This window comes from Bubalus kerabau, chromosome 5 (genome assembly GCF_029407905.1).
Source record: "Bubalus kerabau isolate K-KA32 ecotype Philippines breed swamp buffalo chromosome 5, PCC_UOA_SB_1v2, whole genome shotgun sequence".
In the NCBI taxonomy this organism is placed as follows: domain Eukaryota; kingdom Metazoa; phylum Chordata; class Mammalia; order Artiodactyla; family Bovidae; genus Bubalus; species Bubalus kerabau.
The window spans coordinates 118655196-118668974 of record NC_073628.1 but is presented as its reverse complement, the minus strand read 5'-3'; the positions used below and the strand labels follow the sequence as shown (position 1 = coordinate 118668974).

At 47.2% G+C, this 13779-nt stretch overlaps 1 protein-coding gene across 3 annotated transcripts in view; it reads left to right on the top strand.

The window, feature by feature from the left end:
- Positions 1 to 13322, top strand: part of RGS8 (regulator of G protein signaling 8) — a 59246-nt gene extending 45924 nt beyond the window's left edge. For all 3 annotated transcript variants that reach the window (XM_055582882.1, XM_055582883.1, XM_055582881.1), the window contains exons 9-10: positions 6665 to 6831; positions 8279 to 13322. In XM_055582882.1, the coding sequence (XP_055438857.1) occupies positions 6665 to 6831; positions 8279 to 8461 (350 nt within the window). In that variant the 3' untranslated portion in view covers positions 8462 to 13322. The remainder of the gene's footprint in view (positions 1 to 6664; positions 6832 to 8278) is intronic.
- The last annotated feature ends 457 nt before the right edge of the window (positions 13323 to 13779 follow it).

Here is a 13779-nt window from a genome sequence, read left to right as displayed (position 1 = left end):
GCCCCGGCTTCTCATTGCAGTGGCTTCTCTTGTTGGAGAACTTGGCCTCTAGAGTGTGGGCTTCAGTGGTTGCAGCGCACGGGCTTAGTTGCTCCAAGGCATGTAGAATTTTCCAGGACTAGGGATCGAACTCGTGTTCCCTGCATTGGCGGGCGGACTCTCAACCACTGGACCACCAGGGAAGGCCCTGAATTAATTATTTTAAATGATTGCTTAGTCTCTGTTACACTAGACTAACTTGGAGTTCTGTGAGGTTGTGACTTTATCTGATTTGATTCTACCGTATCTCCAAAATCTAGTGCGTGGAGGAAGACCACCTGCAGGGCTTTCGCCCCCAAATTAAGAAGAATATGAAGGCTGTTCAAATTGATGCATCTCAAATATGTCCCTCCCTGAGCTGTTTGTCTTCTTCGACCCCTGCCCCTCTTTCTCTACTTTTGACTCTTAGGAAGTCAAGTTCTTCTACTTCTTCTTGATCTTTCTCCTTCTCTAGAATTTGCCTTTACCAGATACTATGCTTTTCCCCTTTAATTGTTCTCTTCCCTTGCTCTTCTTTTCCTTCTGCCTGCAAACACATCTGGAAAGATCCTGCTTTGGAGCCATATGGACGGTAGGGAAACTTGGCTGTTCTTACCAACTGTGTGACTGGGAAGTTTATCTGACTTCCGCATGTTTTAATGTGGAAAATGGAGAGTGGGTCATTGGTGCTATCTATGGGTCAGCACTGCTGTGAAAGCACAATGAACTGCTGCTGTGTGTGAAATCTCTAGCCCAAAGCATGGTGTGGAGTAAATACATAAGACTCTCTGCCGCAGATTCTAGATAAATAAATAAGAAACTTATCTTCAGTTCGTACCACTTTTCCAGCTAACATCAGATAGGACCTCCTTCTGTATCCTGCGCCCAAACTACAGACTTCCCTGCATCCACACACAGCTTTTCTTCTTTCTCTCTATCATAACATGGCCTTTCTCCTGCCTTCCTGGAGACAACATTTTATCAATTAAACACTTTCTTTTAAAAAATTATTTATTTAGATTGCATCAGATCTTAGTTGCAGCGCATGGGATCTTCATTGCGATACGCAGGCGTCTCCTTAGTTGTGGCATGTGGAGTCTTAGTTCCCTGACCAGGGATTGAACCCATGTCTCCTGCACTGGAAGATAGATTCTTAAACACTGGGCCACCAGGGAAGTCCCCTCAATTAAACTCTTTCTTTTTGTTAGCTTCAATTCCTCCTGCTCAACAAGTATTTTCTGGCCAGATCAACATTTAATCATACCCAAGGCTATCTTGGAGAAGGAAATGGCAACCCACTCCAGTATTCTTGCCTGGGAAATCCCATGGACAGAGGAGCCTGGAGGGCTCCAGTCCACGGGGGTCTCAAGAGTCAAACATGACTTAGCAACTAAACCACCACCGAGGCTATCTTACCAAAACCCCAACAGACAGACAGACAGACAGACACACACACACACACACACACACACACACACACACACACACCCCAGAGCTCTTTCCTGACTTCCTGTTTCTCTCCAGCTGTGCCCTCTGATCTCTTTACTCCCTTTCTTGGAAGAGGCATCTAAATTCATTGTTTCAACTTCCTCCCCTCTCACTCACCCCTGTACTTAACCACAGTATGACTAGGGCTCTCATCACACCACGGTCACCCTTCCTGCCAATGGTTGCTGAATCTTGCTGCTGAGTCCAACAACCACTGCTTCTCAGACCGTATCTAGCTTGATCTCTGGGCAGCACTGAACATGGTAGCTGCCTTCCCTCTGAAATGTTGACTCCCCAGGCCTTTGGAGGGCTGTGTCATCCTTCTGTTACCAAGTGCAATTTTGCTCTGCACATCACGACAGGCCAATGAACCTGAGAGTCAGGGGTTGAGGCGAGGAAGAGACGTTAGCTGGAGAGCTGGCTGACAGAGAAGATGGCAGTCTAGCACCTCAAAATGACCATCTTATGATGGGGGGTGGTCTGGAAGCCAGGCTCTTTTATAGAGCAGAGATGGGGGAGGTGAGGAAGCAAAGCAAAAAGTCCACTAATCTTGCAAACATCTCCCAGAAATGCAAGCCTCAGGCAGGGGATGTGTTAATTTCTTCCTTCCTGCCATCCACAGGTGGATGAGGTTCTGAACAAAGGCATTTTAAACAATCAGGCCGAAGGGCAGGATTCTCCAAGGCAGACCATTCTGTAGGGTTATAATAATAAAAGCAACAAAAAGCAAGTCAAAGAAACAGTTCCAATGTGGGGTCAGAACTGGCTTCTTTGCAGCACTTCTCTCTCTGGCTCTTTCACAGGCCTCTTGATGTGTGTGTATCTTCTATGCTATGCTATGCTATGCTATGCTAAGTCGCTTCAGTCGTGTCCGACTCTGTGCGACCCCATGGATGGCAGCCCACCAGGCTCCGTCGTCCCCGGGATTCTCCAGGCAAGAATACTGGAGTGGGTTGCTATTTCCTTCTCCAGTGCATGAAAAGAGAAAAGTGAAACTGAAGTCGCTCAGTCGTGTCCGACTCTTAGCGACCCCATGGACTGCAGCCTACCAGGCTCCTCCGTCCATGGGATTTTCCAGGCAAGAGTACTGGAGTGGGGTGCCATTGCCTTCTCCAGTGTATCTTCTAAGTAGGCTCAATAATTTTAGCATTATTATTAGTAGTAAACATTAGTCTTAACTGTTTCTGGTTACTCTAACGACGTTTCTTAACTGTAGGCCTCTGCTTGTGTGACTCGCCTTTCCTGCCAGTCTCTGCTCCCCCTTCCCCTCCTGCTTTCACTTAACTTCCTTCTCAGCTTCACATCTCAGCCTAGAAGCTTCTTCCTCTTGCAAGACTTCCCTCTTCTCCTCAGCTCTGGCACAGGCACCCTTCCTGGGTACTTTCACAGCAACCTACGCTTTCCCTATCATATCACTTACCATCTATACCATAATTACCATAATTATGTTATCTTGGCTCAAATTGCTCTTTTACTGCAAGTTCTGTGAGCACTTAACTGTGCTTATGTTTTCTGCCCAGGCTCCTAGCAGAATGCCTGGGTCGCATAATGGGTGCAAGAATAAATGAATGAATGGGTAGAGATGGCGTTACTGCTGTATTAGATTGGAAGTTCACCTATCTTATATTTTTTAACGCTGCGTGTTATTACTTGTGTGAACTCAGTCTAGCCACTTTCTCTAAGCATCCATTTCCTCATTGATAAAGTGGAGAGAAGTAAAGCAATGATCCTGAGAATACTTTGCGAGTATTATCTCCTTTAATCCACACAAAGACCCAGCAAAGCTGAGCTCTGACGCAAGGAGATAAGGTCTGTACCTGGGGTAGTATGAGGCCAGAGAGTTTCCCTGGGAGGGCGATTCTCACTGATACTGTTGAGGAAGGCGGAGAGGTAATTTTCTTTATCTCTGCTCGCTCACAAGCACCTGTTCTTGCTTGATGAGAAGCAAAACAAAATCTAACAGGAGCCACAAACTTTTCAATTCGAAGAATTTATCCTCTTCTGGTTTAAAAACAACGGGCTCTTGAGAGAGTAGCATTGACATATATACACTGCTGCTGCTAAATCACTTCAGTCGTGTCCCCATAGACGGCAGCCCACCAGGCTCCCCCGTCCCTGGGATTCTCCAGGCAAGAACACTGGAGTGGGTTGCCATTTCCTTCTACCAGATGTAAAATAGCCAGAAGGAACGGGCTGTCTAGCACTGGGAACTTGGTGCTCTGTGAGGGCCTAGAGGGGTGGGATGGGAAGGAGTTTCGGGAGGGAGGGGACTTAAGTATACATATAGCTGATTCTCTTCAGTGTATAGTAGCAACTAATACAACATTGTAAAACAATTGGACTCCAATTAAAAATAAGAGAAAAAAACCCAGGCCCTTCCTAGTCACTCTTCTGAGTCTCTTCACATTTGCTCCTTTAGATCACTGCAGTGTTTTAGGGTCCCCCCAACCTTTTCCTTCCATACCCTGACCACAGTGGGAAGGCACAAGGGCAGGGCCTCTGGCCTGCGTCCTCCCCACGCCATGGACAGGGTCCCTGGCTCTGGTCACATGTGGACTGATCTCTGCTCCGAGGTCGCTTTGCTGGAGCAGACCCCCACCCCCCACCCCTCGCCTCTCACAGGCACTGAGTCCCCTCAGAGGCTCCCACAGCAGCAGGTGGGTGTGGAAACCTCTTGAACGCCTCTTTGAGACCTTGGAGGATACAAGACATGGCAAAGAGAGCACCTACAAGGGATATCATGGACAGGAATTTTATGATTTGTTCTCTAATGTATCCCAAGACTTTGAATAGTACTTTGTACATAAGTAGGTTTTTTAAAAAGTTGTTGAGTCGAATGAATGATTTTTAGACTCTCTCTCTGCCTAATCATTGCCGGGCCACTGTTTCACACATACTTTGATCCTCAGTTTATCTCGCATTTCAATTCCCTCCTCTCAGGGTTTTGAACCCAAGGCAGGGATAAGGGTGTGTGGAGCCCTGTGCGGCCTCTTATATGAATCTAAACTGTGAGTTACTCTCCTCCTGCCTGGAACAGCAACAGTTTTATTTCCATCCTGCCTGATGCAAAACAACCTTATATCATGTTCTGCTTTCTCCAGTCTCCTTGTCTTACTGTTAAGGTGACCGTGTGTCCTGATTTTTGGCTATGGTGGTCATGGTGTATGCCCGTTCTTCCTGTGTAATTAACAGAAGTGGTCCCCTTCACTCTCAGAAATGTCCTGGCTAGGGTGATAAACGTCATGGTCAACCCTACCTTTGTTAAACACTTTAAGCTCAGCCCCCCAAACTTAGATTTCTTTGTGATTTAAGGTTTAGGTTTGGGAGTTTCATCGAAACCCTTTTCTCTCCCAAGTTCCTGGCTCTTAAAATTAAAAGTTTGGGTTTTTATAACTGTGGTTCTAATGTGGGCAATAAGATGTCTATTTTGAAATAGACGTTTTAATTAGAAATAAAAATGTTTCAGGAAATTAAAACAAACATTTAAAATGTCACCCACATGGGCGGTACTACTGGTCCATGGAATGAAGCTGGGCAGTGGCCAATCCTGGTACATATGCGTGGACCTAGGCTGCTCAGGGGAGTCCACGGCACGGGTACCAGTGGGGGAAGCGGGTGTGAAATGAACTGGGAGATTTCAAGTGGTGTATATATATATATATATACTACTATGTATAAAATTGGACTTCTCTGGTGGCTCAGGGATAAAGAATCTGCCTGCCAGTGCAGGAGAGTGGGAGAAGTGGGTTTGATCCCTGAGTTAGAAAGATCCCCTGGAGAAGGCAGGGGCAACCCACTCCAGTAGTCTTGAATCTGGGAAATCACATGGACAGAGGATCCTAGTGGCTACAGTCTGTGGGGTCGTAGAGTTTGACAGAATTTAGTGACTAAACAACAACATGTATAAGATAGATGACTAATGAGAACAGACTGTAGACCACTGAAATTTGTACTCAGTGCTCTGTGGTGACCTAAATGGGAAGAAAATCCAAGGAAGAGGGGGTATATGTATATGTGCGGCTGATTCATTTTGCTGAACAGCAGAAACTAACACAGCATTGTAAAGCCAACTATAATAAAGAAATTATAATACTATATACTATATATAATACTATAAAATAAAAAAAAATCCAATTAAAAAAACAACTAAAAACTGAAAAAAAGTGAATAAAAACTTGTTAACATATTGTCCTTCTAGTAAATTTTAGAAAAGAAATGACACATTCTAGCCAGAATCATTTTTTACGAAATGCAGTCTCTCCTTTGTTTTCAGTTGTATCTGCCCTTTCTCTGGGGACAGTTGGTAGAAAGTGATAGGTCTTATTTGATTTGAGGAGTGTGTGTTAAGGGTTAGGATGCTTTATAAAAACTCTTAAGATGAAAACATCAGCCGAATGCATAGGCTAATGTTTCTTTTTCCAAATCTGTGTGATAACCCTGCTCATCTTATTCTGATCAGAAGCTTCATTTGGCAATATGCATGACATTAATTAAGAAAAATGAAAGGATATGTTAATCATTAAATCATTTGGTAGAAAAGTTATAATTGATCTTAATTAAAACATATCATTTGATAGGCAAGCTTTTTAAAAATAAAGGATCCATGGAATTAATCATTAAGGTATGGGACCTCAAAAGTTTGTAAAAAGAGGCTGAGCACCCCTTCCATATAATAGGATGGTTTTACTGACTTCATGGCAGTGGGGTGTTTACTTTCAGACATTTTTCTGATATTAGTAGAGGATTTGCCCTGAGGCATTCACACACCCCGACCCACCCAATTTGTCTTGTGACAGATTGTTTTTTTCAGGTTGGTTGACTTGGATTGGGCGAGAACGAATTCCATATATTACTTTGGCCTCATTAGAAACACAGGCTCACCAGTAGACCCAGGGGATAGCCAACTCTGCGTTAGGGGACAGGCAGTGACCACTGAGGGCTGATCCTCTAATGAGGAGCACGGCTCACCTCTGAGGTGCCTGTGTGTTTAAGAGAAGAGAATCTTCAAGAGGATGTGAAGGAGGATCAATGGGGGCTGGACAGTGGCCTAGCTAGGGCCACTCTTGCATTCTGATCACCTTTCTTTCTTTCTTCTGCAGTTCTTGAACTGAAGCCTCTCCCTATTTCTCTTCCTTTCCACACCCCTCCACATCCACAGATGGAGTGGCTGCCTTCCGCGCCTTCCTGAAGACGGAGTTCAGTGAAGAGAACCTGGAGTTCTGGTTGGCCTGTGAGGAGTTCAAGAAGACCAGGTCAACCGCCAAACTGGTCTCCAAGGCCCATAGAATCTTTGAGGAGTTTGTGGATGTGCAGGCTCCGCGGGAGGTGTGTTGGCGGTGGGGTCTTGTCAGACCTCCATCCATAGCCCTCTCTCTTTGAAGGGGTTTGAGCCAGGTTTGACGGGGACTCTCTTCTGAACTGAGCCTCACTGCTCTGATGGCTCTTGATGAAAAAAGGGATCACTTTTAAGGTGCAGAGCCCAGGGATTCTATAAAAAGGAGCTCTATTAGGAGTATTTTAGCTGTCTGTCAGTTAAATATGTGCCAGCAGGAACTGTGTTTCTATAGGGATTCTGCAAGATAGATGCCAATAAATCCGTGTTAGTTTTCCTAGAGGAAGGCAGCATGGCTTGATGGAACAAGCATGTACTTTGGAATCTTGTTGCAACATTAGCTCCTCCACTTACTTGCTGTGTGATCTTGGTCAACTTACCGTGTTTCTCTGAATCACATTTTCCCCAGTGTAAAAGGGTATAATATCACCTCCCTTTCAAGACTACTATGAGTATTAGGGGTCCAACACCTAGCCGATATTTGCCATTGCTTATTAATGAGTGATTACAGTCACTTATATTATTTTATGGTATTTCATTTATTATAATTACTTATAATGGTAATATGAATTTCTATGTACTGCTATTCTGAGTTATAAAACAGGGTTTTACCTGGGAGGGTTTTATAGAAGAAAAATATTTGCTCTCTATGAATTTAGATGCATTATGTATGTAGAACTCTTCAATTATGCTTTGACTTGGGACTCAGGAGGTCTTTGGCCAATGGCCAGGATACAGCAGGCTTCTTATAAATGTTGGTTGGATGAGAGATGTACATTCTTAACATAGTCTTTCTCCCCAGGGCATTTGTTTCCTTAGTAGCTGAGAAAGGACAAACGGTCAAGTTTACTTTAGGGAACCCACATTAATGCTAGTCTCTGGTTTAACTCTTGGCCTGACATTGGGAAGACCTCTGGATTGAGGGTTGAGTAATTTGGGCTTTTTTACCTTGACTGTTACTAACTTTCCATAGTACATTAGACCAGCTTTTTTAATTTTTTTAAGATTACACACTAAATTTTAATAGCAACAGGGAATAAAAGTGGGGGAGTGAGTGGGAAAGGAGAGTGTTCAGTCACTCAGTTGTGTGTGACTCTTTGTGACCCCATGGACTATAGTTATCCCACCAAGCTCCTCTGCCAGTGGGATTTTCCAGGCAAGAATACTGGAGTGGGCTGCCATGTCCTACTCCATAGACCAGCTTTTTGATAACTCATTTCTTCAGTATCTTTATAAATTGGAATGAAGCATATCTGGTCTTTAGACCTTACAGGACTCTTCCTGGGATCAAAAGGGATGACTTTCATGAAAGCAGTTTGAAAAGTATGAATAACCTTAATGTATTTAAGATGCTGTCATGAATAATTGTTAAGTAGGACCAGCTGCCAGGTGCCTTGGCCCTTGAGGGCCTGTGATGATGTTCTCTGCTTGTGTCTCCAGGTAAACATAGACTTCCAGACCCGAGAAGCCACGAGGAAGAACATGCAAGAGCCATCCCTGACTTGTTTTGACCAAGCCCAGGGCAAAGTACACAGTCTCATGGAGAAAGACTCTTACCCCCGGTTCCTGAGGTCCAAAATGTACTTAGATTTGCTGTCCCAAAGCCAGAGGCGGCTCAGTTAGAACTCAGATGGGGACTCTTGGAGATCACTGGCTTCCCCTTCCCCTTGCTGCCAAGACCATATTCTAATGTGAAGTGTCATAGGTGTTCAAAAGCAGTGGCGATTAGGTTGAAAGGCCAGGAGTGAGGAACGGATGAAGGGCCATTCCAAAGTCTGATCAGCCGCCAGAGCTCGGACTGTCCTGCCCCCTTTACCCGTGTTTGTGTCTTGGTTAGTGGTAGTACTTTGTCACCCTTCTCTGGGTTGGCAACTTGCTCTTCATAAGGCCTTGGGTCATCTCCACCAAGAAGGGAGATTTGCTGTGCTGGGATAATCTGTAAATAATGCAAAGGCAATTTCCACCACTTCTACACGCTCCTCATTTAGGATTCCTGACTCTTTGAACTTGTCCTAGACCCCTGTGAAGAAGGGCTGGAAGACTCAGGATCACATTTGTGATTTGCTGTCATAATGTAATGGCCAGTCCTGGGTGCTGAGACCTCAGTGTTATCTGGGGTTTTCAGCACTGTCACTGACAGGTGGCCTCTGAAGAAAGGGACAAACTCCATGAAGTTGGCTATTTCTTCCATTTCCATAGGATCAGTATGAAAGGCCGTGATCACTGCCCATCTCAACCTAGGAAATTCATAAGACTCCTATACACTTGCAAATCCAGGAAGGATCTTGGGAGACATCCTTCATCACTTCTGATATAGAGCTGCTATTGAGAAATAGACAGCTTGCAAGTCTTCCTCAGTTCTACCAAGAAGTTTTCCAGAAGTTGAATGAGCAAGGAATGTAGCACCAGTAGACGTTTGGGCAGTGGGGCACCATATAACCTCTCTGTTGCTTAATGTACGCTCTGCCCTTGCCTCCCTGTGGCATCACACATCACTGACCCCATAGAATGATGGACGGCTTGGTAAAGGGAGGTGAATTCCCCTAGCATGGACAGCTCTCATGTGCCTAATACTTTCCCTGTCTCTCCCTCTTCCCCCCTCCATGCAGGTCATGTAATTCTGATGGGGGAGAATGGGAACTTAGGCTGTCACTCTCTTTCCAGCTTGCTTCCTGGGAGTATGCTTTCTTAGAAAGGTCCCTCTCATGAGGGCCATCTTGGCTGATCAGCAGCTTCCTTCTTGATGTTTTGGGATTGAAAATGGAAGTGAAAGTGAAGCTGAGAAGATCACTGTGAACATCTGGTTTATGGAGAAACTTCCTTCAAGATGACTTCATGGTACCCTGGTGCTGCTCTTGGAAGTACATCAGGAAACTCTTCCTTGGATGGTGAGTGAGATGCAGGAAACCTTTTTCCGGCTGCCCAGGAAGAAGCTGACTTTGGCCCAAGACTGTGGTGCCAGGGAGATGAAGCCTCAGCAGAGAGACCAGAAAGTGGAAGAGGAGCCTGGGAGGTGCTGGTCTCCTGGTAGACTGAATCGGAGAGAACGGGCTGGAGGTCGCTCGGGGTGATTGACAGCCAATGGATTTGGATTCAGTGCAGAGTTCCAAAGCTTTCAGCTGGACTAAATGAAGCCACACAGGTGTGGGTTCTGCAGCGCAGGTGACTGAGGCCTTGGTGGAAGCTGTCTCCTCCTGGGGGAAGGATGGGCCTCTTTAAATGTGAGGGTATTCCACATTTGCATTCTCATCCAGGAGCTTCATGAATCTCTTCCTTCCTCGGCTACAGCTACAACAGGCCAAGAAGGCTCTTGAGTCCCACTGGCTGTTAGGGTCCACTGCCCTGCATTGGAGGGCATTTGTGAATCTATGAGCATTTGTGAATGAGAGTTGATGTGTCTGTATAAACCATCAAGGAGAGAGAGAACACAGGACTCCTGAAGAGACCTGTGGAATTTCATGTTCAAGAACTCTGCAGCCTCATGTGGGTGTTCCTAGTTAGATCGAGTAGTATTCCCCCGTCCTCATTGGTGAAAAACCATCCTTAGCTTACGCTGCCAGAATTAATTTAATGATCAAATTCTCAAACAGGGTATTTCCAACGTTGTTTACATACAAAACGTGCATCTGCTGCCAACTCTACTGTCGAACACGAAGGGCATGTAAATTGGAACAGCACTGAGTTACAGAAACATGAAACGTTCTAAGAGGGGCCTTTTTTACCACTTCCACTGTCCCCAGGAGAAAAGTCTGAACAAGACTGTTGTACCGGGGAGCCTAGGGTTCTTCCCAAACTATTGGTGGAAGGAAGGCAGCAGATGGTGGTGTCATGGAGCCCGGTGACTTCATCCCACGATGGGGAGGTGTGAAGGACCCAGCTTGGGTATCCCGAAATTTGCCACTAAGTGAAGGGTGGGTGGGTTTGTGTTTGTATGTAGAGGAACATGATAGCTATGTTTACGGTACTCCCATGGAGACTGTGTGTGTGTGTGTGTGTGTGTGTGAGAGAGAGAGAGAGAGACAGAGACAGAGAGAGAGACAGAGAGAGAGACAATTAAGAGCACTAGACTAGTACACCACAGAGATGATCTTCCCACGGGTGGAGCTTTCCTCACACCCTTTATGTTCTGCTTCCCACAAGAGGCACAGAGCTCTCTGCTCTGATGCTACTTTCAGGCACTTTGGTCATGCCAACCCAGATTCTGGCCTGTGATGAAACAAAGAGAAATGTTTACAACATCTAGAGCAATATCCGAGCATACCTCATCCCTGACCTTCCCCATCACCCTGTCCCACCCGCTCCCCTGCCCTCTTCACAAGCCCTCCTCTGCCTCCATAGGGGGGCACCCCCAGGGGCCACCTCTCCCATTTGCTGTCTTCCTTGGCGCCTTGTGCCGGGCTTGTGCTGTGGCCTGCCTTCTGGGTGCAAGCCGTGCAGGGGGCCGGGCAGAGCTGCGACATTCAGGGCTGCTCTCCTCCCCGAGTGGCCTTTCAGCCCCACATGAGTCGTAACCGATTTGGGGGCTGGTGTGAGATTTCCTGTTGCCCTCGCTAAACCAAATAGAACATCATCAATGACAACCCTTCAGAGCTCTGGGCACCTCTGGGGTGAGGAAGGATCCCTGAGCAGCATCTATTATGAAACCTGAGGATGTGCAGGGGTTACCCAGAAAGTCTGTTACAATTGCTAATTCCCAGCTTCCACACCCAGAGATGCTGATCTGATAGATTTGGGGTGGAACTCAAAAATCTGCATTTTTAATAAGTTCCCAGGTACGTAGAGGCCTGTGAACCATACTTTGAAAAAAGATGGTCTAAGACAGTGGTCTAAGACAGAAGCTCTCCCCCTTGGTTGTTCAATGGAACCACCCAGGGAGTTAAAAAAACCCAAATGTCCAGATCCCACCCCAGACAGCTTGGGGTTGGAACTCAAGCATCAGTAGTTTTTAAAGCTCCAAAGGTGAATCCAATGTGCAGATGACGTTGGGAAGCTGGACCCGAGGAATGGGGAGGGAGGGGTGGTGGTCTCCAGCTGGTCCCAGAGGGCTAGAGCACACCCAGCCACAAACAAGCACAATAACCAGGAACCTGCCAGCCCTGAATCTGACTCTTAGGGTGGCTGTCTCTGTGCCCTCTCTGACTTGCTCTTTTGAGATAAAAATATTTCAGTCCCAGCTGCACGCGTGGGGTATGCCAATGGTGGGGGCTGAAGGGGTCCTTGGGGTTTTCTATGGCTCCTGGCTCTTGTTCACAGGGCTTCCTCCAAGCTTGCCTCGTGGGCTGCTTCTCTGTTTTTTGTTTGTGTTCATGCACTCATGTGCTTGCTCATTTCATGTTAGGCTGTGCCTCTGTGCCCAAGGCCATGAAACATGGGGGCTGGTCTTAGGTAGCGGGTGAGGAGTGCATAGCAGTAATAATAATGGTAGCATGACAACTTCAGATTTCTCAGTGGAGGGTGTCATACCCTCAGAACTGCAAGCTCTTTGAGGCTTTCTCTGCCAAGGCCGCGGTAGGGTTTGGGTTGTTGCTCTGCGCCCTCACCATTCCCTTGTTGGTCTCAAGCCGGTGGGCAGCTGGGAAGCTCCTAGTTGATTTTACTCTCTGGTGCTCTCTGCAGAACTTGCTGCTCTGGATTAACCAAAGCTGTGAATGGCTCTCTGCCCAACCTGCAGGCCCAGCCGCTGGGTGCAGGCCCTGGGCGCGTGTCCCCGGCACAGCCGGGTGTCCAGGTGTGAGGGCAAGGCGTGAACTCACTGTGGTTGAGCAGCGGGGCTGCGGGTGGGATGAAGACAAGCTGCTCCTGTGGCATCTGCTTCTCCATAAACCGGAAAGGAGAGGTGGTGAGTGGTGAGTTCAGAGGCAGGATGTCTCCCATCATCGAGAGCACCCAGACCTCTCCTGACCCCTGTCTGTGCCCACTTCCCAGCCAGGCAGAGGAATTAATGATTTTCCATCTGAGGCTCTCCTGCAATCTGCCAAGCATTAGCCCTCTTTAAATCTGCATCCTCCGTTTTGAAAGCAAAAGAGGTGGCGAAGTCACCCCCTGGTACGGGGAGCCTATGCCACTTGGCATGAGACTGAGAAGGAAGAAGCCAAGCACGGAGATGTCTTCCTGTCCCTGTGACCTCACCGAATCATGCGATGCTGTGGTCCAAGTCGGCAGGATGAGGCCACTGGCCGTCCCAGCTGTGGGGGCTGGGTCCTGTCGATACACTGGTCCCCTTCCTGCTTCTTCCTCCCTTCTGCCCCTCGGCTCCCTCCCCTCTTCCAAAGACAGAACCGGTGGCTGGGCTTGTGTGCCCTCCAGGCGAGGCAGCGTTAGCTGCCGAGTCACGGGGCGCAAGCGCATCTGTAGCAGCTCATCCTCATTGAATTGTTTCATTACTGTGCAAAGTGGAATAATGTCATTCACCTCTACTATAAACAAGGCTGTGAGAACATAATAAACCGAACCTGAACACGCTGCCCTTCACTCTCTGCCCACATTTCTGGCTGCTGACTCTTTTGTGAGGCAACGCTTCCCGTAACACATGGACGCCCCGGGAGGGGGCACGCGGCCTCTCCCTGGCAGAGGCTGGCACGGTGCCGGCCATGAGGAAAAGCAGTGGTGTGGGTGAAAACGGGATGCGAAGGACTTGGGATGAGTGGGGGTGGGTGGAGAGTGACTTCAGGCTGCAAGAGTGGCTTTGAAACTGGGAAGTGCTGTGCGAACACGAGGTGGTGTTTTTATTAGTGCCACCTACTGCTTGAGGACGCAGGGAGAGAAAAGAGTGAGGCATGGCTTGTATATTTGTTCAGCTGGAGCTATCTGAGAATGGAGTGGGTTGATCTTGCTTATGCCTGTATCTCACTTTATACAATCGCTGTGCCCCTGAAAGGCCTGGATGAGTCATTGAATCTTCCAGAGTTTCTGGTGATGGGTCCCATGGAGGGGACCCACAG